Consider the following 25,383-nt stretch of genomic DNA (forward strand, 5'->3'; position numbering starts at 1 on the left):
GTGATCTGGGGGCTCGATGCATCCCCCCCCCCCCCGGTGGAATCAGTTGTATTGACGATTCTTCGAACGTTGATGCTGCCATTACTACTGGCAGTGGGTATCGGGTTTTAAAAAACAGCGAGTTCTAGTGGCGTCCTTTGGCCTACGTTGTTCTTATCCTTCATAGAGGCTATAAGGTATCTTCCTTTCCATATTGCATTTACTTGTTCTTCTTATCCATCTATATAGTGAATAGGAAATGGTAAATGTTCAGTTGTCAGGCTAAGAGACAAAACGACAGTAATCGATTGACGGATACGTAAGTAGTTTATATTCAAGATAAACCCCGGAGAAGATAGTTTTTATATATGAGGTTTGATTATGACTGTCAGAGCTTTACGACGATATAAACCGTATTACCGTTTAAGTTCTATTACATATAATGTCCCGAATATCTCGATCACTTCAATACTTAGCGACGTATTCCCAACGCATTAGCTGGCCATTATTAGAAAATGAGCCGTCCAATCCAGGAACTTCGGGAAACAAAGTAGTTATCGCATTGTTGCATTGGAAAATAAATGTTTCTTCACGAAAAGTCCAATTTTCCTATGCATAACTACGCAAAACATGGCTACCCTATTTGCGAAATAGCTAATTTAGCTATAAAACGGTGAATTCTTTTACGTTGCCATAACTCAGTTTGTAATAGAGAGGTATAAGGAATACGTATACGGAATGTAAATAGGCAAAAGACAGGAACTCCTAACGAGCACACGTTTCACTTATCTATTAAGCGGACGCGCAGGCTTCGCCCCGCGCCTAATTTTTCGTTGATTTAGCTGACTTGATTCAGAAATATTACACTTATCGTAACGTAAATTATAGGATTAACAAACAATTTACCCCTGATAATTAGCCTGTTTTACCTAATTCGTTTCCTAATATGTTTGGCAAGCGATTCAGTCCAATTTGGATTTGTCTTTCTCATGATACGTTGGCAATTGGTACATCTGTACCAAGTGTGATTACGGGGCGTTTTTAGTGTCAGGTGATTGACTCTGTTTCGGAGGCGCACGCAAACAGGGTCGGTTATCGGACAGACGCTTAGCGTCGTATGCTCTTAATGATATGTTGTGACTACACAATCTAACCTATTTTCGGTACACGTACCCACACATCATACACTAATGATTATATAATAAACGTTCTATGCTCATTTTATATGTTATTTAAATTAATGTTAATTTATGTTATTAATTATATGTTGTTCAGTCTGTTTCTACGCCATAATGATTTACCCTTTTTGTTATTTGTTTTATGTTACTATCAACATATATTTTGTGAATTTAGCACCTTGTTGTAGAGATCATTTAGGGATTTTTGACAGAAATCAGCTTTTATTTGACATTTTTTAGAAAGTCGTCCAAAAAATTAGTCGAATGTAACCTAAAATGAAATTTCCTATAGGGCTTTCGTTATTTTTACCCAAAAATATCCCTTTTTAGTGTAGGAATATGTATTCTTTACTTCGTCGAGATGTACCGATTGGACCCTAAAAAAACTCCCCTTAAATTGAGCGTTATATCCAATTTTTACCTTTCGAACGGCATTCTACTCGAAAACTGATATTCAGATACATTAATATATTCCAAAGTTCAATCCAGCTCATCGAGCGCTTTCGATTGGTATTAGAGAATCCCTTCCTCTACATAGAGCTTTCTTTAGAAAAATTTCGACTACCATTTTCTTCGGAAAAAGTTTTTTTAGTAAAATTCCTATCAAAATATAGTCTGTCTCAGCTTTCCCTTAGATATCCTGAAAAACAATTTCGCAAACCAATGAAATCAGCTTCACGCCTCCTTACGGGAGAAAAATACGAGCCTTTTCAGAGAAAAGTATTTGGACAGTTGAAAAAGATCAGCTGAGAAGGTTGATATTTCATTCACTCAGGCAAAAGCTATCGATTTTACCACTAAATGAAAACAAAACTGGCGCACAGAATTTTGCACCCATTTTGTGTAGCCAAATAGCTTTCCAATATAAGCGTTTTACAAATTCTCAATGATCGATAAACAAATGGCGAAAGCAACCAATTTGTCCGAAATAACATTACGCTGTACTGGAAATAGGAAACTGTGTCTTAACCCAATCGGCTTTACCTTGCATGCAGGTCGTCTTAGGATAAAGCTTCTGACCTGAAAGTCAGCTCAATCGGGCCACTCTGTGGAATCGATTTGGGTCAGACAAACAAATAGGTAAAGAGTTTTGGTAGCTAGGATGATCTGGCAGGCTTACCTCGCCCCATTGTACCCCGTAGACGTTGCATGGGTAGCAGGTAGGGGAAATACTGGTGCAGTTACCCTGTTATCGTGAGCCGAGAACCGGCCACCCGTTCGAGTCACCATTCCGTTAATAATGCAAGGATAATCCACAGGTTCATGGCACAAATCCCGCAGGTCACTTTCAAAAATGGTTGTGTAAAGCCAATACAATGTTACATCCTCAATGGTAGTTTTGTAAAAGCACAAAGTAGAGCCAGCTTTCCCAAATTAACATTACGTGCTACTGGAAAAAAAAGTACGCCTGGCCACAGAATACTCATCCAGGTAGCTCCATGCCAAGCGCAGGCGACCCTGAGATGGTACTCCAGCCGGTTCAAAACGAGCACTCTGTAAACGGGTTTAAGTGTGATACGTAGACAACAACACAGATAACGCTTTTTTATTATATATCAAGTGGTCGGAAAAGTATTGACGGTGTTTTGGCCGAGATCGAAGCAACTATGTTTTAGTACAAAATTACTATACTAAATATAATCGAGGATCCGCTATTTTTCCGGTAATACCATAATTCCATCGTTGTAGGTTTTGGGCTAACAGTGGTGACAGGAAACTTTTGCATACCTCCATTAAAACTCAGTTAAGAGAGATCTGTGCAGAGACTGAAACAGATGACAGTACGAAGGTGCCAGATCCGGTTTATACGGTGGATGCATTAAAATTCCTAAGATCTTAATTTTCGCTGGGTAGCTAAGGACGTGTAGTTCGAGGCAAAAGAGACTAGTTCAAATAAATCTTTTTCCAGTGGCTAGTTGTTGACAGTAGAAATTCAAGTAAATCGTTTACTAGGTAGAAGTAGCTCTTAATTCGTGATTTCTGTCCAATTCTACCAAACGAACATGGTGCATCACCTTCTTGGCCTCGGTCAGGACTCTGTACATAGTAAGGCACATTACCGTCGTATATAATTCAGTGATACATCAGCGGTGATCAATCGCTTTAGAAATGACTTCATTTCGTTGCGTTTCATTAGAATTTCGTAGATAAAAACACAAGCGAGTAACCTCTATTTACTTCAATTTGTGTGGTAGCCAGCTTTTTAAAAAAATGGTCCAAAATTAATTCATGGTGGATGCTTAAATCCGTAGCGATATCATGGCAACTCATATGTCAATAGTATACAACTTTTGCATCAATTTCTTCAGCTTCTTTCGTAATTGGTCACCCACTACGAGGAGGATCTTCCACGTCGAAACTTCCAGAACGGAAGCGACGAAGCTACTTCTAGGCTGTTTCCTCCAGTAACTAACTAACTCATCTTAGCCGAAAAGATCCACATATATTTTTATGGGCCTGGAGAGTATCTATGCCTTCATCTTGGTGAAGGTGTAAAACGAAATGATTTTTTTTTTTTAATGAAATCTAACCATTATTCGAGACACTCAGTCTTAGATCCGAATAAAGGCATTTTGACAATATTTAGCAGATCGACTACTGCCAATCTTGGCTTTCAAATGACAGTAATGCTGATCCGATATGAATCATATTGCCCGAAGTACGTGACTTCGAAGCCTTCTAGATGAAAAAAACCTTCCAACAACCCGATATAATGAACGGTCCCGCTGACTGCGCTCCGCGCCTAGATGTAACTAATTTGATTCTTAGATATTACACTGAGATGAATCGGAATTTTAAGTCAAGTAAACAGCAACAGATTTTCCATTGCTATTACCCTGTTTTACCCTTGTATAGATATACAGTGCATGTTACATAGAGCTAAACAAACTATACCTTTATCTGAAATCTACAGCATCGTTCCGAGTTGCGTTTCTCTTGAGGCTCTGCGACAGCCGTTGCGGTAATTGTACTCGTTTGATACGATCGGTTTAGGGAAACATTTTCCATTGCAGTCATTCCACTGCACCTATCCGGCCCCTTTATGGAAAGATTTTAACGGTCCTCCCGTCGCGGTGCAATAATTTCGTCATAATCCCCGAAAATTTCATTCATGTTCAATCGCATACAGGCGTCCGATTTATAGTTCTCCTAAGGCGGTGTTGCATTAATTATGTAATAATTAATCATATCGACTTGACTCGGAAAAATTGGTTTATAATCGCTTTACTATTACTACAGTCGTATGCGCTTGCCGTTCCGGCAGAGACTGGTAATCTTGGTGCGATGATTTCACTGTCGTATTGAAACGTCTTAATAACTTTGTGTCTTCACGAACGTATTCGAAGTACGTTTCATGAGGAAATAATTGACCTCGACTGAATTCAAAATCTGCCACACTAAACCATACATATTCTACTCCGCGGAATGAATTTCGCAGTAGCCTTTGTAGCAGGTAGAAAACCGAGCAACTCGCTGCCTAACATGGTCGAAAGACGACCGTCCACATAGCACTCTTTGAGCATGTTTTTTTTTCAAAATACAAAATCTTCAAAAATGTTTCCTACGCCTACAAAATATGTACGCGACACCAATCTGAGACCTTATTTAACCCAGACCACATGTCCTTTTTCAGTTATCCTCGATGTTCTAGTGAAAGCGCATTACCGTGTACTGATTTCTGTTAATCCTATTTATGTGCTCTCATATTCTGGTCTCCCATTGGAGTGCTGAAAGGGCCTTCAGCCACACTGCTGACGTGTCATCAGCCTGTGGTAATATTTGATTCGTACCACATTTTAGCTGACGAAAGACATTGGCCAAGAAAGATCATCTACAACCTGATGTTATAGTCTCGCGTTGTACAAATAGAACAGACTTATCTCTAAACAATTTCCACAAGTCAGGTACTCGGATGGTACGGAAGTTAGCGTACCAATTGACCATGTAGCACAATACTGACATAGCATAGCATAGCATAGCATAGAAGGAACCCATAGTTCAGTCGGCATTAGTATCTTCGGCCAGCTGTGGTCCAGTGGATTAACATTATGCTCTATGGGAAAAGCGGACTTGTTTCTTTGGGAAAGAAGCATTTACCCTATCGACTCCATCTCCCACGCAGATCTTCCTAGGACACGCCTCAAACGGACCGGAAGAAAGGAACAGCCTAATTGGAGAATTTTTGAAGAAACGTTTTATGTCGAGCATACCTGCTTTTCGAGACCTTTACTGGCATACACAGATACTAAGGCATCCTTATCAAGCAATTTCATTTGAGTATGCTTACGAAAAGGACTGACTTCAACGATTTTTCCCGATTTCTATAACCGTTATTAAAATGCAACATCGTGTAGTACGCATTTCACTCAGCCAGCACGATATCATTTTTGCAAAAGATTATTTTTTTTTTCGCGCAACAATAAGAAGGGTGACCTTCTACGCAGGCTCAGACGTAGAATGCGATTAAGAAAATTCAACTTTTTAGTCACTTTCTTCTAGTCATTTTCTGAAGTTTTAATTTTGTAAAAAAGCAAACATTTAGAATAAAAAATTTCTAGCCCCCTCAGAAAAGTTTCTATCAAACCACAATGTAAAGCTTAGGCGAGTGCTCAGGCATCGTATGTTGGTTATTAAATTCTGGATTTTTTTTTTTACCTAAGCGAATATTTTACAAGGTAGTTTACTATTCTAACAAATAGCGGTTTTAATAACGTTCTTCGAAGAAAAAGCTAACATGAAATTATTACAGTAGCCATATATTTATCTAATTTTATTAGTTTCTTGTTAAATGTCGAGAATGCAAATGCCCAATATAGGCGATCAAGACACAGTGGCTAATCTTTTGTTTTCTGTAAATGAGACAAACATAGCGCAATGTATGAAGAGCTCTTTCCTTCGCATTAGATATATCATCAATACTGTTATTATAAAGGTACTACTACAGAGCTGCCTTAGTGCTATAAATAGCTTGTTCTATAGCAAAAATATGGAAAATTGAATCTAGTATGTTTTGGGTCTCGTATAGACGACGCTCCGTCAGTCATGATAAACCCTAATGTAATTTCAGAGGTTTAACCAGGTCGTTACGAACTTCCCAGTGACTCGCATCTTGTCAGCTATCAGGGTCGGATTTAATAGTATTTTCAGAGGGCATCAGATTAGTTACGAGAGCACTGGGTCGGATGGATGATATCAAGGCTGTGCGCTATGTTGTGGCCACGGGCGAAGGAGCTGATGCAGACAGAGAAAAACCTATGCATTTATCTAAGTATCATACATCAGATAGCCACTGTGGCTCACATACACAACCTCTGCTGCGACGAATTTTGCTAGCGAAAGCCGCCCTCAGCGTTCGCCCGCATCACCTGAATGATCGAGCCGTGTGCTGTTAATTACCACGCGTACAACGGCTATGAGAAGTAGCAGTACGGCTCCTATCACCGCTACTTGTACTAACTACTCTTTCCGCCGCGCTATCGGTGGCAGGCCATTGGCCTTCTTGTAGCATCTAAGCGGTATTGTGGTAAGGTAACGCACGCGACCATCTCCGGACTAATCGGGAACCTTCTGCGGTTTCTCTGCGACAGCCATGGGAGTTAGAGGCGCTGTCACCGAAAAGATAAACTTTGCTAGAGGATCGACAAGGGGCAGGAACGTCAGTAACAAAAATTTAATCTCTGGAACAAAAAATAGGCGGGAGCCGTACTATAGAACGGCCCAACAAACAATGGCCTCTGACAGCATGGCCAGTTATCCGACTCTATGGTTCATGAGGTAGGGTTGCATTCACCTTGTCATCAACGTAATCACTGTAAATAATTGTTAGATAAGTCCTTGTCCTTGCACGACGTCCAAGGTGCGTGGTCCAAATGGAAACATAAATTTCTGTAATCAATGAAGTTTTCAGAGACAGCAACATCGAGCAATTCTAATAGCGCTTAGCCAATAACTTAACGCCTATATGGATACAATAAAGTTAACTCGACACGTTATGATCGCTTCAAGTTATCACACTTCTTTTAGTTAATTTAAAATAATAAAATTAGTCATTTGCAGTAGAATAGCATTGGCAAACCGACTGAGCTTTTACGACCGCAAGCGCGTCAAAGGTCACATTAAGGTTATCATAGTTTATAAGCAGGTTACCGTCCTTCTTAACTTCGTATAGTGTGCTTGGCTCTCTGTACATTCTCGCAGGCAATGTAACCTTTCAATTGTTAGAAGCTGGTGTAAGCAGCACAGGAATTTCGAAAACTTTAAATGATCTTAATATGTGCCATATAAGAAAGCCGTTTCCATATCCCGTTTTTATACTTGTTTATATAACTTTTAATTGTAATGTGCAAAAAGTTCGGCTCACTTATAGAACAGTTATTTTAAATGAAACAAGTTAATTATCGGCCATTTGGTCCAAGTCGACCCGTTCCATTATAGCAGACTGGTAGAGTTTTCGTTTATTTCATTTGTTGACCTAGGTTTTGAAAAGGCCCATCGATCATACTAGATAGGTCGCTGAATGTATTGGGTCGTCCGTAATAAAATTCTATCTAATTAATCTAATTAGAATTATCTAATTAATAATCTGAATTAAAAAAGATGACTTCGGCCGTTATTATGTTGGGTATTATTAGCGACTCTTTTAGACAACTCGGTAATCCAATTCTTCAAAAATTAATATCTTCGTTTCCGATGAACTGGTCAATGTGATTTTTACATTTGTTGAAAATACAAAGTTGTCCTTATTAAAGCAACTCTACAAGAACCGGGGAAGGCCACAATTGCAGGAAATAAAATCAGAACAATAAACTGGGTGGGTAAAATATTCTAACGAAACTTGTATCATCTTTGTTCCGTTACGTGCGACGCCAGACGTTGTTATAGTTAAATATAACTTCTATTGCTTATAGCCGAGCGTTTTCCTTGGATGCGTTGCCGAAAGTGATCGAGATATTCGCAGTACTTAACTGAGGTAACGCTCTTGTTGTCTGAAGTTTACAGAAAAAAATACCCCTTTGCAATTTCGCCAAATGCACAGCATGACCCTGACCGGGTCTTAACTTTTAAATGACACCATCCAGCTTAGACCAGGTTCTGTCCTGACTGACTTTAATGCAGATCTACCATTCTTCATCAGCTGCCACTATTTTTGCAACAAAAAGGTCGTTCTCGTTCAATTTCAGAAGACCATCGGCCGCACAAACATCGTTAATCAATTGATATCTGTTCAATTGACATAATCATTGCTTGGTAGACTTTTTTTTTTTGAAAAATCGATCTAGCTGCTTTGGTGTTTTCTACAATCAAGCAAAGGCTCATATGTAAGCCGTGATCAACTACGGCGAGAGAGAGCAACAGCGTGCTCAGGGTCAACGGGTCAATTAGCTTGTGCCTAACCTTCATGCCGAATTTACTACTTCGAAAACAAGCGAACCTCGACTTGACACTGGGACCGGCTATTGTGTTGGCCCACAAGTTTGGGTTGCGTTCAGCCCCTTCCACTTACAATCCAACTTTGAATACAGGTTTAAGATCTCTATTTTTGGCGTCCCGTGCAAATCAAATTGAGCACGAAGTTAAAAGAAAGAAAAATACAGCCGTATATATGACTAGTCGTTTTCATATCCTCGCTCAATTTGGTTTGTAGCGTTGAGATTAGAACCAATTTTACCAAGATTACAACCTAATGGCATAGTAATAGAGCTTTGTCCGGTATTAAAGGGTATTTAGACAACAGTACAGTGTAACACGTGCGTTAAAAGTCACGTCCAGAGGGTGAGATAGGCACTCTCCCCCCCCCCATTTAAGTATGAGTCATACCATGTTTATGCGAAAAAGTTATCTCATAACTTGGCTGGTTTCCATAATATTTTGTTACAGCAATGTATGTTTGTTCGTTGTGGCTATCGCTTGATGAGGGTGTATTACCTCCACAGCTTTTTTATATCTTCCGGTACCGTCGATGGCCACTTCAACCTAACACTACGGTTGACTTCTAATGAAACGAGACAAGTTCTCAACCGCATCCCGTCAAGGCAGACTGGACAATTCGAAACGACTGTGGCCTACGAGTAAGGCCCCAGTAAAGAAACTAAATTATCTACAGCTTTTTCATGTTCCTCGCGATGCTTTAGATAACCAACACTGTTTAAGGAGTATTTGGGACTGTTTAATTTGTCTCAACGCCTTCTAACTGAGATCTACGAAGTAATGAATGCTAGCAAGCTTGACAAAGATAGAATGATGAGAAGGCGTCCATTGTGCATCTTTTTCGATGCGGCTAAGCCTTGCTACGATTGTAAGGATTTGATTACTACCCGTATAGTAAATCGTATTAATAATTAGCAGAAATATTTTACTATGGGGATACACCTGATGGGTTCTCTTAGAACATTGAATTCAGGTTCACAAAAGAGGTGAGCTTGATATAGTCTTTCTCACAAACCTTATATACCATAGGGCCATTTCCTAAGAAACAACTAATATTCTAAACAAAAAACCATTTTGCTTCGATAACAAATTTCTGCTAAAGCAGCCGCAAGGTTTTAGAGTAATTTCGCAAAACTCGTGGGGAGTTTCAAATCAACGTCTACCCTGAACTTACTTTGCCTTATTTACGTTAGAGTTGCCCATCAGGCATTTCTTACATATGTTAGAAGATACACATTAGTTTCCTTTGTATAGTTGCTTTTAGTAAGTATTTCTGTTATGTACGCTTCAATAAATACGGCCATTTAATTTTTTACCGTTAAGGGGAGTAAAAGTAAAAAATTGCCATAACTGTATATTTTATGCGGTGCTCATTTTTGTTAAACAACATTAAGCCATACTTTTTGTGAGATCATATAGCCCGTGGGAGAACGTATTTCTTTGTACGATAGGCTTGCTCGCTCAGTACTGCTTATATCCTTAGAATCAAAAAAAATAAACCGAGTGCACGGCCTTACCGGATAGATATAAAACAGGACACAGGCAGACGTGTGTTTATGTAAATTATGCCACCTCCATTGCCAGCACCACTTTCTGAGGAGCCGACCAAATGACCACCGTCGAGAAAATTGTTACAATTAATAAAAAAGGCGTACTAGGAACATGTGGTGCCGGTTTGTGGCAGATCCATATGAAAACCTGTCTTATTTAATATCATCGATTTCCTATGAAATATGAAAAGAAATTTTGATAAGTAAGTCAGATCTAAAAACTTTATCGCAAAACAGTTGTTTCCTTTTTATAGAAAACCTTATATCTGAAGTCAATTTTACGTGCTTCGGTTACTTCAAGTAAAATATGGTATACTGTAACATTTATTGGTACTTTTATTTATTTGTTTATATTTGATTTATTATATTTCTTTTAAACGACAGGTATTTTCTGTCATTGAATTTTCGAGATTTTGAGAACAAATTGCAAATTCGAGTACTCTATTTATTGGAATCCATCGGTCCCTTTTTTCGAATGTGAGACCGAGCATTATCATCTAATTAAGCTGACTGAAATTCCCTATGAAACTGTTCCTTTGTCTTTACCTTTTGATTGTAACCTGTTTTCTTTTTTGTCCTCTTATTTCTTGATCTATTTCGTAAGGATCAATATTTTTTAAGAGCCGATATCAATCTATTCGATTGGATGGACTTTACTCCTCCAGTCTGTCAGGACGTGATCGTGCGGGTCCCTAGTTAGCTAGAGTGCCACAAGGGCACCCATATACATCCATTTACATTCACAAATCCACGTAATACGTGATCTCGGGCAGTTGAGGTAAAACGACGAGGTCCTGTTTCCTTCAATTATTTCGGTAACGTATCGACGATAAATCCCTCAGGGAGAGACTAATGTAGCCCGCCGTTCTAAATAAACACCACAATAATATTTCGACGAAAAAGTGGGCGCGGGTGGAGGAACAAGATAATGCCGACTTCTCGCTTCAAATGGCGAATGAGTTGACGTGACGCTAGGCACCCGTAAGGGTGCTGGGTTAAGCAGCAGCGACGCATGGTTAAAGGCGAGGTATTCAATGACTGATGTTGCCTTTGTCTTGGTTGTCCATTACACAATGGCATGGCCCAAGCCTTCATTTGCTCTGGCTACGGCAAGATTACTGCAAATACACTGCGCGATGCCGGTGGGTCTACGATGCCCATTCCGGGTCGATGTAAGCCTACCCGCTTGTGGATGCTGCGGCTGTAGCTGCTACTGCAATCGACTCACTCTGATGGCAGAAGTATTTGGATCTTGTCTGTCGATGGCGAAGAGTAATGCTATATATGTAAGAGGGATAATGATCTTCATCTTCCACTATTCTCGCTCGATATCGTTATTATAACAATAAAAATATATAGATCTGATGTGCACTCAGTTACTTCAATGTAAGATAATAGCTATTTGTAGGTGAGCAGCTCTATAGGACAGTCACTTCATTACCATGAAGTTTCACCTCAATATTTGAATAACTATTATTATGATAAGATACGTGTATATATACATTGCAGCGACGACGCAGGTGATATTTATTTGGCCAACACCGTACCGATAGCAGCGAACCTCCTAAGTGTCATTGGTAAATGCTGTAACATTCGTCAGCGCTACTCACGTATGTGTCCGAACGTACCACTTAGACTGCTCATGTGGTCATTGCTGGTGCGCTCGTGTAGACCTTTTCTTATCATGTAGAGTTAAAAAATGGTAATTTCCAGGACCAAGGACACGACTATAGCCTTTAGCCCCTTTTCAGCCTGGCCGAAGAGTCCATTCATCTTCGATAGACTAACCTCTTGGCTCTGGTAATCCGTTATATTATCGCTGGAGCCAATGGTAGCGATGGCGCATTAGTATCGGCAGCACTCAGTTAACATCTCGTCCTTTTATAGCAGAACCCATGGTTTCGTAGGATTATTGGTATGGAACAGGTTGGGACATTCGAATTTGGACAAGTCTGGACGGCCTATTCTTGAAGACCGAAAAAGGCCAGCTCTTTCTAAAATAAGACAGTGAACCTGTCGTCGTAAGAATAATGCACTGTAGTCGTAATTTCAGCAAAGATCAGCTATTGTCCAACGTGTTAACATAAGACGAATCTCCACTGAGATCAAAAACTTCTTTTTTGCCCGGAATCGACGTTAACTTACGTCGTTAACTTAACGTAATAACTTCTATTTCCCTTCTGAAAAATCCGAGAAACAAGGCTACAAGGCAAACTGAAAGAGCTTCACTAGAACTTAGGATCTAAACGCTCGGAAATCCATAGAAATGATCGAAAAAGAAACATTGTTAATACCTTTTGGTTCTTTTATGTTGAAACAAGCGGCCTATTCAAAGACCAGAACTTAAGTTAACAATTGGATCAAACAGATAGGCTTGATTGTCAATCTACCGATATAGCTTGGTGCACGGTTACTATAAAAAATTTGCCTACGAATCAAATAAGTTTCTTCGTCGCATACTGCGCAATTTATATAAACGACAAAGTTAACTGGGGTAAGTAAGTCCGTAAGTAAATATATAATTGCAATGAGTAAGGATTCGATAGGAACGATTTACAAATAGAGCTCCGGATTTGGGTACCCTACATAGATAAAGATAGGGGGAAAGAACATTTTCGCCGACACTAGCGCTTCGTCTCGAAACTTGCTTCGAAAGACAAGCACAATTGCGAAACCAGGTTCGTTTTGTAATGTTACTTTCCATAATCGTTTATGACGTTGAGAAAGTTTTATAAATACTAGATCATGCTGTGATTAGCAAGAAAATTTAGTAGATAAAGCGTCTTGTAGCGTAAGCTGCTCTTGAAAATTTATTTCAAATACTTTAATGACAGTCGAGCTAACAACAAAATAGGCCAATTGTGACCTAAAGCAATGTACGGCATGCGCAAGACAAGCTTCCCGCGTACACACATGTTTCTCTCATGGGAGCACTATCAGCAAAGTGCAGTCTTCCCCTTGATCTGATCGCTGTTCAAAACATCTCATCGCCGAGCTGCGCATTGTAGCACCAACAATGTCTCGTCGACGTTCCTAGGTATATGCGCATGATTGCATGGTCCTTAGAAAAACGCACTTACCCCTCTTGGCACAAAGCCTTCCCCCTCTGTTGCCGCAGGGCTACGTACAGGCAGGATGAGAGGCCAAAAGTATCATCCACTTACCTAAATGCTGAGCTTCGACGTCCAACGTTTGCCTACTTATTATTCCTACCCAATACCAAGATATCGACATTCGATTTACGGTAACAAAGATTTTTTTCTAAAAAACTGTCCTACGTGAAGATTTCACACAAAGCGGTTTATCAGGTTGAAGCGCGCCAGTGGAATTAGTAAGGATTATTCCACAGCACTAGCTTTGGCTTTTTCCCACTCTTCACGTGCAGGACAATTGTAATTGGGCCGCATCTGCAGCTTAGCCTACAACTCTTCGTTCTTATTCACAGGTAGGTTGGATGGAAACTTTTTATATACATTTTTTGAAAGCAAACACTATTGTGAGCCACATTAAATGTAAGGCATACGGCCTACTTCATTGACCGTTAGTAAGAAATCAGATTCACTAATTAACTCTAATTAAGGATACTTTCTCTTCGTCTGCGCAAAAAATTGCTCCTGTGTTTTCAGTTGTACGGCTAATTAAAAAAGCTTACCACAAACGATAGTCGTCTCAAAAAATGAATAATAGTAGTGGCTTTAATAGCACTTTCATAATTAGAAAGCAAATATCCACAGTAAGTCTTATTGGCTGTAATTTATTGGTAACATTTACAGAGCAGCATAAATCTCCGATTTGCCTCTAATCGTATTCAGCCTCTTTATGCCTTTCCTTACCATCGTTTAGGCCAAACTAACCAAGGTCAAAAGCGCAAAGAAGTTGGCTCTGACAAAAGAGTTTCTGGTGAATACGCGTTTCGGTATTTTATTTTTCTTTCTTAACTGACCACAATTGACGATTGTGCGGCGAAATGAGACCACAAATTTTTAGGACAGTCTTAGCGGCTTCCCGCAAATTGTTCCCTTTCCATCGCACTCTGTTCTCCATGAGCCTATTTGCGTGAGAGCTTCGCGTTCCCTAAGCGGTGAATCAGGCACCACCCATAGACTTGTGCTAGCCGCAACGACTGCTGAATGCGACCTTGAGAACTTTCGCTTGCCATTTGTTCCCAGTGTTATTCAGCTCACCTTTACGCATTTATCTCACCATCGCCACTAACTCGACAGCATGCGTGTCCTCGAATCTTCCCATTATCAACCAACTTTACGAGACGCACGTTCTAGGGACTATGTTCAGCTTGCTAGGGATAACTTGTTCATATTTTGCACGGACCGCATACGAAATTATATAACGTCGTTCCGTCGAAGAAGATGGTAGAATACTTTTATGAGATACGGACGCGGTGGTTTCGACTAACTCAGTACAAGAGTGTCAGTCGTTATCCGGAATGATACTGATGCCAACTTTCTTTTGTTAATAAAGCTGCGTATACGTTACGCTGTATAAAAATCATCCTCGACGCTGTGACCTGCTGCAGGAACTCGCGAGGTTCGACGTTAGATTTGTATGTGTTTCTAATGAAGACAAAGAAACAGCGTATAACTGAATCTTTATTTCTTTTTTTAAAACGCGGAAATCTATTTCGAAGGCTAAAATGAGGTTTGACTTACTTAGTGGTTGCATGAATTTCGTTGTATATGTTAGTATGTATCAAATATTGTTGCACTACAGATCTTACATACATATAAAGCATATGGCTAGCTAACTTTAAACAGAATAATGTGGGCGGCTTATTTAACTTAGATAATTTCTATCCTATAACACGTTCAGCGATGATGTTTAAAGCCCCAGCGTATTGCCCACCTTGGAAAAAAAATAACATCGTTGCTATTGAGTTATAGCGTCGTGTCTTCGTGGGGGCCTTCAGATAAGCCCTGGTTGTAGCTGTGACTCTCTAGAGTATGTTGACACAGTCGTTTTGCAGCTGACTGAAGTGTTAGAAACGTTATTTGCTGTTCAAGAAGATCATGTAATGTCAACGAGACTTTCCTTAATTTGAAAATCATTGAGTGAAAGATTTTCAATCGGAACAATTCTCTAACATGAAGGGCAACTCCATGACTGATACAACACAAGATTGCTGCCTAAAGCGAAATATTTTTAGTGAATTATTATTATTTTTCTAGTTAAAATATTTGGGACGATTCTGTACCTATATATATATATATTATATATATATGCATTCTGGAAAAGGGCTGAAGGGTTGACTTTAAGTGGTCGCCATTAGCTTAATTAACCCTACACATACCTCTAAAACTGTATTTTGTAAGGTCATTGCAAATGTGCTTTAATGGTCTATGCGAGGCCTGCGTCAGGCACCCGATGTTTATAAGAACGGTCTCCGGCAACTGGACCTTGTTTCTAGAGTTGGCACCGTGAGAGGGTTCCCTTCTGTGTACTTAGTGGTGACTGTTAAGGCCTTAATTTTAAGATAATTGCATATTAACGCGGTTATTATACACACACAGCGCCATACGGCATGTCTATTCGGCACTCCAAACGTATCTTAAATATCATGATCCTTTAGCAATGTAAAATAGGAGCAGGTATTTAGTATTGATAACGGGTATGATGTATTGTTACCTAGTCTATAGAATCATCTGTACAGTCAATACGTGAAATCACTTGTAAACACCGTTTACTGTCGTCTCGATACGTAAATTCGAACCGCGCAATTCAACAAAGCTATCAAGTGTATCGTGTTCGGATTTCGAAATAGTTATTTGCGCATATAACGAGCCTTTGTTGTCACATAAATATCGAAACGGCCAAGGAGGACCTGACGTGTAAAAAAAACCACCACTTACGTATTGTTTCCTGCTGCCATTTCGAGTCCTTCGACCCCGCTAGACGTATCCTTTACGTAGAAGCAGATGATTGCGTCCAGCAAAGATAACACAGTTGCGTTACTTTGTGGCATCAATTATCGACGACAATTTACGTGATGGGTCTGGAAACCGGAATCAAGTCTTGAGTTAATACTAAAACAGTACCACGGACGCACTTATAGTTGAGTAATGTTTGAATGCATTCATTAGTAAAACAGCTCATTGCACAGCAGAACCATACGCTAAAAATTTCAAAAAAATCAGTTAGCGGAAATTAGGAACGTTCACAAAGAATCAAAGCGACTTCTATATAGTGCAAAAGCAGCTATATGTATGGACAGAGTACAAGATCATGTCGAGTACCTATATATCGTCAAGGTGTTAATAACGCGAGATATGACACATCTATATATGCTCTATCGCGCGAAACATAAAGCATCTTCAATTAGTATCGACTTTTCAAAAAATTATATATATATATATATAGATATATATATATATATATCCATATATATAAGTGAATAATTATTTGCAGATAGTGTACGTTTGCTACATAAAATAAAGAAAACTATTTGACCGTTGGCGCCATCCAGATCGCGATGTTTTATCACTGATAATCTCTCTGTGATGGCTCTGATACGGATAGGCACATTGAATATGGCCTATGGGATCATGAGTGGTATTCGTTGCCTTATATACGGGTACGTCGTCATGATGCTAGAGTCCTAGCGGCACTGTAGTCATGCTCGTATGCATCTGCGTCGTCATATACCAGGCTAACCTGGCCAACTATACCTATCTAGTGGCTGACAATGTTATTGTTACGTTGAAAGGTTAATGGAGTGATGTAGTCGTAATCAAGAATGAACCATTGTTTCACTAGATGTGATTATATAACGTTACTTCAACCATAACATAATCTCAATATCAGTATAACCACCGACGATCACTAGTTATCGTACCGATTTGGGTCAGTTAGGGGAACACACGGCGGACGTACTTAATTCTCGACGCCCGTCCACACTTCCAAGACAGACCAATGAACTTCGCTCAGTTATCGCCTTCGTAGGATATCTATTGCAATACGACCTGTGAAGGCTGCTCGATCCCAAATTTTCAAGATTCAAGAGAGAATTCAATGCGTGACAGGTGAATGTCCGGGATCCGAGCCGTATGAGAAAAAGCATTGACGCCACGACTGGGATTTGCTAAGATAGCGCAGTTCACGCTTAACTTTAAAGTTGCAACATTGATTTTCACCTACTAAAGACAGCTGCTCTAAAATAACGAAGCGCATGGCCAGCGATACCAATAGAAATTGATTCGAATTAACTGCTGAATTATCGGGCCTCTTCAGGATCAGTACATGGCATAATGATTCAGTTGCACGCATGGGCCACTCGTCGTCTTTTGTCACCTCCTCCAGGCAACCTGGGTGCATCCGCTACCCCCGTCGCACAAGAGCGCCCATAGTAAGGGGAGCGGGCCTCCGCCCTTCTTGAACAGAGGAGAGAATCGTGAGATTGTATTTCGAAAATGCCTACGAGCGATCGTGCCACACTTCGCTACGGGTCTCGCTCTACAAGGGACAACGAAGATAATGCTCACAAAATAACTTCTAATAGGGTGAGCGGCGAATGTGTAACATCGGCGGGCGTGCCGTTGACAATTCACGATGGCCGATCACCATCGCGCTCCCCAAGCAATGGGGTGACTGGTAATATTGGTTCAGAAGCGTGTTAAGAATCGTAGTGGAGAGACGCGAATTTTTCGCTTCCCCCTTTGTTTTACGTATATTTTCGATGTATCGTTCCTTTCAGCTAGATATTCGCGCCGCACATGTCCCATCGGCTAGCGTTGATATCAGCTTCTATTATCTCGACGATAGCGTGCTTGCTCAGTGGAAATGTCGGCCGTTGAAGTGCGGTCGCGGAATTTCAACGCCAATTAGCTGAAACTTATTGGAGGAAAATAAGAACACGATTCCGCTTTCAACAGGAATAATCTTACTATTCTATTAATTTACTCCGTTGCAGACAAGGTGATTAAGTTGAAGAAAATTATGCGACGAGCCTTCAAGTTAGTAGCAAAACGTCAGAAGAGGTGAAACACATTACTCACTACGATTCTATAATTTTATGTATTTTTTATGGGAGGTTGGAAGCTAGACTAACTGTTCTTTTGGGAGCTACTGTGTGATTAATGCGACAGCTTATGGCTGAATAGGATGCCTGTCAATGAAAAACCGCATAAAGATGACTGCAGTTTGTTTGCTATTGATTGGTCCCTGATTAGTAGCTGCCCAAACCTGTCGTATTGAACGGTTTAAAAAACGTATTCTCACACATCCAATTTTATTCGAACTATTGTAGACTGGTGAAAGGTACGCGAGATAGCTTCAAGATGTTCCTGAGACACTGCAGTTCGCAAGTAACGCCCCGTCTCTTGATGACGCCAATGGTAAAAAGACTTGACCTAATATATTTATCAGCAGCCATTTGACGTAAGCGCAACGTTAACGTATATGTAGTACAGTTGCTTATAGGTGTGGAATAATGATCAACGTTAATTGTAAGGATTATGGAGCAGCTTTTTAGGTGTTCTGTACGTTTCGAGGTTTCCCCACTGTTTCGAAACAGGACCGTACGCGTCCTAGTATTGTTGCGCGTGCAGTATTTCATTATCTATATACGCATGATAGCTATCAGACTACAGTCAACTGGGTAATGGTATTCTACAACATTTAAACTAGGGTTTTTCTCAAAGCAGTAACTGAAGCAACAAGCAGTAGATTGTGTGGAATCCCTTAAAGGCGGAACTACAATGTAAAGCAGTACTATAAGAAACGCTAATCTACTGAACGTATTTTAGGAGTATTTTTTGGTCGAGCAGGTACGTCTCACTGCTATTGCGATTTATCGTCGAATTATGTCTCAGAAGCTAACGTTTCTAGACGTCCGGGAGGATCTTGGTAACCTCATGTCACTCTACGATGACACCCGTTCCGAGCATCGACAAGCCGCTCAGGTTTGTCAAGAGGTCCCTTGCTAACTAAAGCGCTCACTTGTTTATAATCTCAAGACTCTAATTAGTTTCATTCAAAGTAAATCCAAGCTGGCCTGCTTGCTAGACACTCGATGCGTTTTGAAGCGGAACATGGTACGATTGTGTGCGTTGATAAAATAGGTATGGATATCTATGGTAATGAGAATGGTATCAAAATTTCATTCTGCTATTACTTCTGTTATGGTTTCGTTTATTGCCACTCTGGAGAAGCTCGGTAGAGAAGTTTTAATAATGAAGCAATAAGTGGAAGTCTCAGATAGTTTCTATTAGAATGCTACAATGATTGCCAAAACTATTAGCGGGCATAATATTATAGCTGTACGGTTTATGGCCCTTCAAAACGTGAAGGCCGATGCAAACCCAACTGAAGTGCGTATATATTCGGAGCATAAGATGTCCCGTGTTAATCCAAAACGATGTATTTGTACAATCCTAATGGTGATAACTGACCAGTTTTCGAAACGGCGGAATCTCATTTAGGACCAACTCCTGCTATTTGTCGTTATATGGGTAAATTAAATTTATTTGTTGTATAATTTCCCGCAAAGACGAACTAACTGCTTACTAACCATTCTGACCATTGAGCTAGCCTAGAAATCGCTTGCTATCTCTCTATATCTGATCCGACCTTGATCACAGTTTCACATAAACCAATAACCACTAGTGGATAGGCTCTTATCATTCGTATTTTGGACGTGGATGGCCACGTTGCTTGACGCTAAATAGAAATCGATCCTTATTTAATCTGATCAAGAATTCGGTGAAACGTCCCTACAACAAGCCTAGATGTCAGCTCCAACTCAAGGTAGGTTTAGGTTTTTGGGACAACGAAAGCACCTTCCCACAACTGAATGTACTTAACACAAAAGATACCCGAATCCTGATCACCCAATTACTTTACTGAGTTAGATATGCATTCGTCTGGCTTGTTTTCAGCAGTAGAAATTGTTCTTATATTGCCTGTCATAGCTCGTACTCGGCGCGACCCCTTAAGACGCGCTTTCATATATATGAAGCTCTAACGATGTAAACGTTCCTAAGCTTCGACTCAGCTCACAATCCAATCTTTATGTGAGCATATCTTGGCCTTTGATTTTTCTTTCTCTTCTGATTAATGCTAGATAATCTTGCCAGGTTTGTCGTGGCGCATCCAGGTAGGGCTTCGGTCTAAAGTGTCTATTAACAGTAAAAATCATTGTAGATGAATTTTGACGTGAGCCTAGAGACTATAGAACATGTCCATTCTAATAATTCACCAAAGCCTAGTTTCGAGCCATACATGAGATGGTACTGTACAGTTTGAAGCTCATTGATGGTTCGCATATGAGAGATAATCCATAATGTATATAAGTCAACCTTCTACGAGCGTATAAGATCGCTAATTAATCGTGCAATTAACCAATACGAAAAAATACTTAACACCCACAGACTCTCGCAGTCTACTTCCACAAGCTCCTCTTGATAATGGCAGTCCTAGCCGGCGAACTTGAAGAAGCGTCTCGTGTTCAGCGAACGAATTGGTACTCCGTAATTGATCTTCTCTATTCAGCTGAGAACGTTATTTCAAGTCCTTCAAGTTCTAAAAGACTGAAAGTAGACGAGCGGTTTGGATTCAGACTTGACGCACTTGAGCCTTTATTGGTACCCCGTTTAGACCAGATCACAAAGCTCCGTCTACTAGGTAAAGGAGGTTTTGGATCAGTGTATAAAGTGAATATAGGAGGCTTAACGTTAACGTGTAAGTTGATTCGCCAAACGCGCTTACATAGTGAACGAGCGAAGTGCGCAGATAAGCTTGTTGCCACGTTGGTACAGAGTCGTTTATTAGTGATTGTCTATGCCTGCTTCAAGGCGGAGGGTGCTTATGTCTGCCTTATGGAGTACCTACGTGGGGTGGACCTTTACAAAGCCATTCGGGGTCAACCTCGATTCTCGGTCGAATTATGCCGAATCATATTGTCTCAATTGTGCCTCGCTATACAATATCTTCACGTAACAGGCTTCATCCATCGTGATATCAAGCCATCCAATATGATTATCATGCCAAACTGTCGCATCCGACTCATCGATTTTGATACATGCAAGGTATGCGCGGTTAATGCATCGGGTGGCGTGAATCGCTCATATATTAGAAAATCATTTACAGAATTTCACGATGGGCAAACGGCGGGAACGCTTCACTATCTCGCCCCCGAGGTTTTGAGGGGATTTCAATATGGACGTGCTATTGACTGGTGAGCTATTTTCGAATAGCTAACACTTTCGAGACTAACACTCTTTTATGCGACTCATTTCCGCATCGTATTAAAAAAAAATTATAGGCAATTTTGTTAATTGGGTTGCAAATAATTTTAGGTGGGCTGTCGGTGTAACTGCTTATCTTCTAGCCACCCAGACTACGCCGATTAGGGGTAAGGATGCGCGTGCAGTAAAACAATCTATAACATCTGATGAAAAGCATATAAACTTCGCTAAAATTCAAGAGAGTGATCTGCGTCACATCATTTCTAGGTGGATGACGAGAGACCCTTACGGTACGCAATAACCTATCATTCGTAGTGAGCCATTACGTATATTAGTATCTGTCAATTATCCGCACCAGCTAGTTGCTATTAGGACGTATGTTCCAACACTGTTTTTAAATATCCCGTACGCAGAGTTGCAGCCCGTCTATTTTTCGATTTTGAGTAAAGTATAGTGGAACTCTTATTATAGTGCCACAAATGATCGGACAAAAAAATAACTCGTGGGATTCTTAACATGGATACATCGGTCGTAGGCTAGAAGTAAATATTAGCCATAGTGACGTTTTCCACAGAAAAGGCCGTAGAAACTACAAAGGCAAGGTTTACCGGACTATTCTGTACTGCAGTTCTATGTAATACTAGAAATGTAACGGAATAATATTCTATATATTCATATGATGTATGATGATGAATGACTGACTAAGTAGTAAAAAAATGTGTGACTAATAATGTGCAGTCGTTTTTGTATGGGTTTCTACTTGATCAACGTTATGGTTTCGCAAAGGAAAGACCTTCATGAGGACATGTTTACAATCTGTGAAATAATATAATCAATCGACGGCTCATCATAATTATTTTAGTTAGTGAGTCGAGCTACACAAAACGATACGGAGCATTGTTAATTTAGGGGGTGTGAGACATAACGGTTAATTGCCTAGACAGTTGCGAGTGAAAAGCTTGCAGCTAAGCTGGTCTCGCGTAGAAATGCAGGAAGGCGTACCATTAGATTCTGAGAATTTCCAAGAAGAGGGATCATTTTTTGAGCTTCTTTAATTAGCTTGAAATTGTCCCGGCACTAGCGTAATGGGTAGGGTGTTTGCCCCCTAGCGTAGGGGATGCATGGTGGTGTGAGTTCGAAGCCGGGCATGGACACGCTGGAAGTCAGTTCTCTGATGGAATGCCGAACGGCGACACCGGGCGTAAAACCCGAAAAATTTTAATTAGGTTAATATTAAAAACCAAGTATGGCTCGTTTTACGTTTTATATATAGCTACAAGATGTACAACGTTTTAGTTAAAAATGTTCCGAGTATTTAAGGAATACTATCAAGATATACTAAAACCTATTAGAAATAGGCCTTAATAACTGAAGAAGTCGCTTGAGTGGCTGTTGTTAAGAATTGTTTATACTGATAACAATAATTCTAGATCGTCTGACGGGGGTACTCCTGTCTGACATAACGACACATCCTTTCTTCCTGGGTGTGGATTGGAAGGACATGGAATGTGGTGAAGGTAAATTATACACGTACTCCCCTATTCTAAAGCTAATGAAGCAACACAGTGACACCAGCGAATATTCACCACCTAGCGCTGCTGTACCAAGCTATTCCAGGACACGACATAGGATCCTTGATCTTGACGATATTTTGGTAAACGAACTATTTATTACCTGACGCAATCTGCCATTACTTATATTATATTCGAAAGTTACATGTAACTGCTGCATTTTAAGTTGTCTTGCGAAATGTGGGTCATGGTCGACCTTGGAAGTATCGCGGCGAGCTATTCAATTAAAATTCTTAAAAAAAATCCGTTACGACAGTTTATTTTTCGCCATAACGTCATGTATATACATGCCTGACGGCAGATACATCTACTCTCATTTTCCAGGATTCCCCAGCGCAAATCCCATTGTTGACGTTCGTATCCCATGGAATGATGCGCGTTCTTCAGAAAATGGAACGGGATGAAACCCCCTGTGAAGCCGACCTAAACGATCAGCGTGAGATCACAAAAATGGCACTCACTTCTACGAAAAAGCTTGATTTAAACAATTCCTATCGCTTCAAAGGCAAGTTACAATCTTAAACGTTCTTAGAGAAATGCAGCATATACATTTTGGAAACTTCAGTGATCTCTCTGAAAAGCCTGGCGTTTTTCAGTCTGGATTCAGACCTTGCCAGGAACTAACTATGAGTGGAAATTGCCAGCTTAAATACGTCATATTGAAGTAGATCATTTTGCATATTCACTAGGAAAACTACACCAGTGAAGATCTGTGTATAAGACTGTGTACCAAGCTTATTGATGAACATGAATTCTTAGAGTAGGTTTCATTGGCTTCAGATAGATTTTTTCTTATCAAAAATATCTTAGTAGAAGCTGAAATGAAATTTCATAACCTATTTTGACCCGTTAGCTCCAATCAGCAAAACTTCTATCGGAAGGGACCAGGGGCGGCTCTTCCAAGTCCAGTTAACGCAATATAATAGCTACAATAGCAATATAATAGCACATGCTATTGTAACCAGCTGCATATGTACATAAAATGACAATAGGGTGTAAAAAGAGGCTGTGTTTCTTTTAGAGCTGCTGCTGGCACCGAGAACAAGATCGCATTATTACATGTGATACGCGCTTGAAACCGTAAGAACGATGCAGTCGTTGACGTTCGAGAGCGGGTGCGCTGGGTGTTGATGAAGCTGCTATATAGAGTCGCTTAACAAAGGAGTCGTGAGAAGAGGGGAAAATTGCAAAATGATCATTGTGTATCAGAGAAGAAAGCGATGAAAACTTCCAAGTGTTACAATTTTTATGTAAGCCCATAATGCTGCGGCTTTTGTAAAAGTAAAACATAAGCCTTTATGGCTTAAATGGATTCTATAATTTTCCGTAATACTGTTAATTGTATTTTGTTTGTATGCGCATATTTTTAATGAACAATACATATGTATGTATTTTTAATTTTTTGTATAATCTAACAGTTTTATGCGTATAATAAATAGTCCGGCAAGTTATTTTTACCTTTCGTAGCCTTATTAACCAGTAAACGTTATTAAATAACGTTCATAAGTTCCGCCATTGAGAAATTGTTGTTTAACTCACTATACTGAAATTATCAGGGACTTTATAAACAAATTTGTGTCCGTCGACTCAGTATACCGAATCTGAGCAAACAGCTGGATAACACCGTTCCATTATCTCAATAGCAACGTAAAGGCCGCAGCTTCTGATGGATAGAATATTATCATGCACTCGCTATGAGGGTGTCGCGTGCTGCATTGCCCTATTGGTGTACCCCATCATTTGTTTGCTTTGGCCATACAAGATAAGGCCAGCAATCAAAAAGCATAATTCAATGAAGGTTAGTGTTTGCCTCGTCAATGCATATTCGAAATAGGTTTTCAATAATTGAACAACATTTAATTAAATAGAGTAGGTCTCGTGGAGTTTGTCTCGGAACAACGACGTAGACCGATTTCGTCTCGCCGATGCTAATTCCAGTTTTGCTGATTTTGGCCTAGAACGTTACCTCTATTAGATTGCCGTTTGTTAATCTCTATAGTATATACGTTAGGCCCTTAACGGTGTCAACTTTGGTAAGCGGTACAGGCAATAAGCTTTTCTTTGATTTGCTGCCTACTATGGAGTACCCAAGTCGAGGCTAAAGTTCAGGTTAACTTACTCGAACATAGTCAGATATCACAGGATTATTCAGTTGCAGGTCACGTACGCTGTTTGTCAATTGGCTAGCGAGTCATCAACTTCAATAGCGTTGTTACGCCCAGAGAAAAGTGGCATAACGAAATTTGCCTTCTTTATCTCAACTTTCACTAAATCAAATCATTTTTTTACACGGGGGTTGAAGTTTCTTCTTACATTCGTCGGCTAGCCCTCCTCCCCTTACACGCATACTAATGGGGTGTTATTCCTTAGCGAAGTCGCGATAATCTCAATTTCTGTTTTGTCATTTCTATCTTACAACAAAATTGTTGAAAGTCAAGGAAATCTTTTTTGGCCATATTTCAAAACAGAATATTAACGGAAT

The 25,383-nt window shown here is 40.0% G+C and overlaps 1 protein-coding gene and 1 long non-coding RNA gene across 7 annotated transcripts; one reads left to right on the forward strand and one right to left on the reverse strand.

Moving 5' to 3' along the window:
• Positions 1-13,855: 13,855 nt before the first annotated feature.
• On the reverse strand, positions 13,856-17,092 carry LOC111272957 (uncharacterized). 2 transcript variants are annotated; one of them, XR_015315903.1, is made up of 3 exons: positions 16,983-17,092; positions 16,000-16,142; positions 13,856-14,706 (listed from the first exon to the last, which is right to left on the reverse strand). It is a non-coding gene; the product is annotated as an uncharacterized LOC111272957 (long non-coding RNA). The 2 variants fall into 2 exon arrangements; XR_002687802.2 differs by lacking the exon at positions 16,983-17,092 and adding an exon at positions 16,598-16,670.
• A 345-nt stretch (positions 17,093-17,437) lies between these two features.
• Positions 17,438-24,358, forward strand: LOC111272956 (putative serine/threonine-protein kinase ndrB). Of its 5 annotated transcripts, none has more exons than XM_086973450.1 (6): positions 17,446-17,737; positions 18,057-18,123; positions 18,393-18,480; positions 18,913-19,047; positions 23,226-23,406; positions 23,923-24,358. In XM_086973450.1, exons 1-6 carry the CDS (start codon positions 17,557-17,559, stop codon positions 23,964-23,966), a joined length of 696 nt encoding a protein of 231 aa, XP_086829576.1. In that variant the 5' UTR covers positions 17,446-17,556; the 3' UTR covers positions 23,967-24,358. The 5 variants fall into 5 exon arrangements, with proteins under 5 accessions (XP_086829579.1, XP_086829576.1, XP_022710371.1 ...); XM_022854636.2 differs by having other exon boundaries at positions 17,542-17,737; positions 18,892-19,047; XM_086973451.1 differs by having other exon boundaries at positions 17,542-17,737; positions 18,057-18,099; positions 18,892-19,047.
• The last annotated feature ends 1,025 nt before the right edge of the window (positions 24,359-25,383 follow it).

This window comes from Varroa jacobsoni, unplaced genomic scaffold (genome assembly GCF_002532875.2).
Source record: "Varroa jacobsoni isolate VJ856 unplaced genomic scaffold, vjacob_1.0 contig03988, whole genome shotgun sequence".
NCBI lineage: Eukaryota > Metazoa > Arthropoda > Arachnida > Mesostigmata > Varroidae > Varroa > Varroa jacobsoni.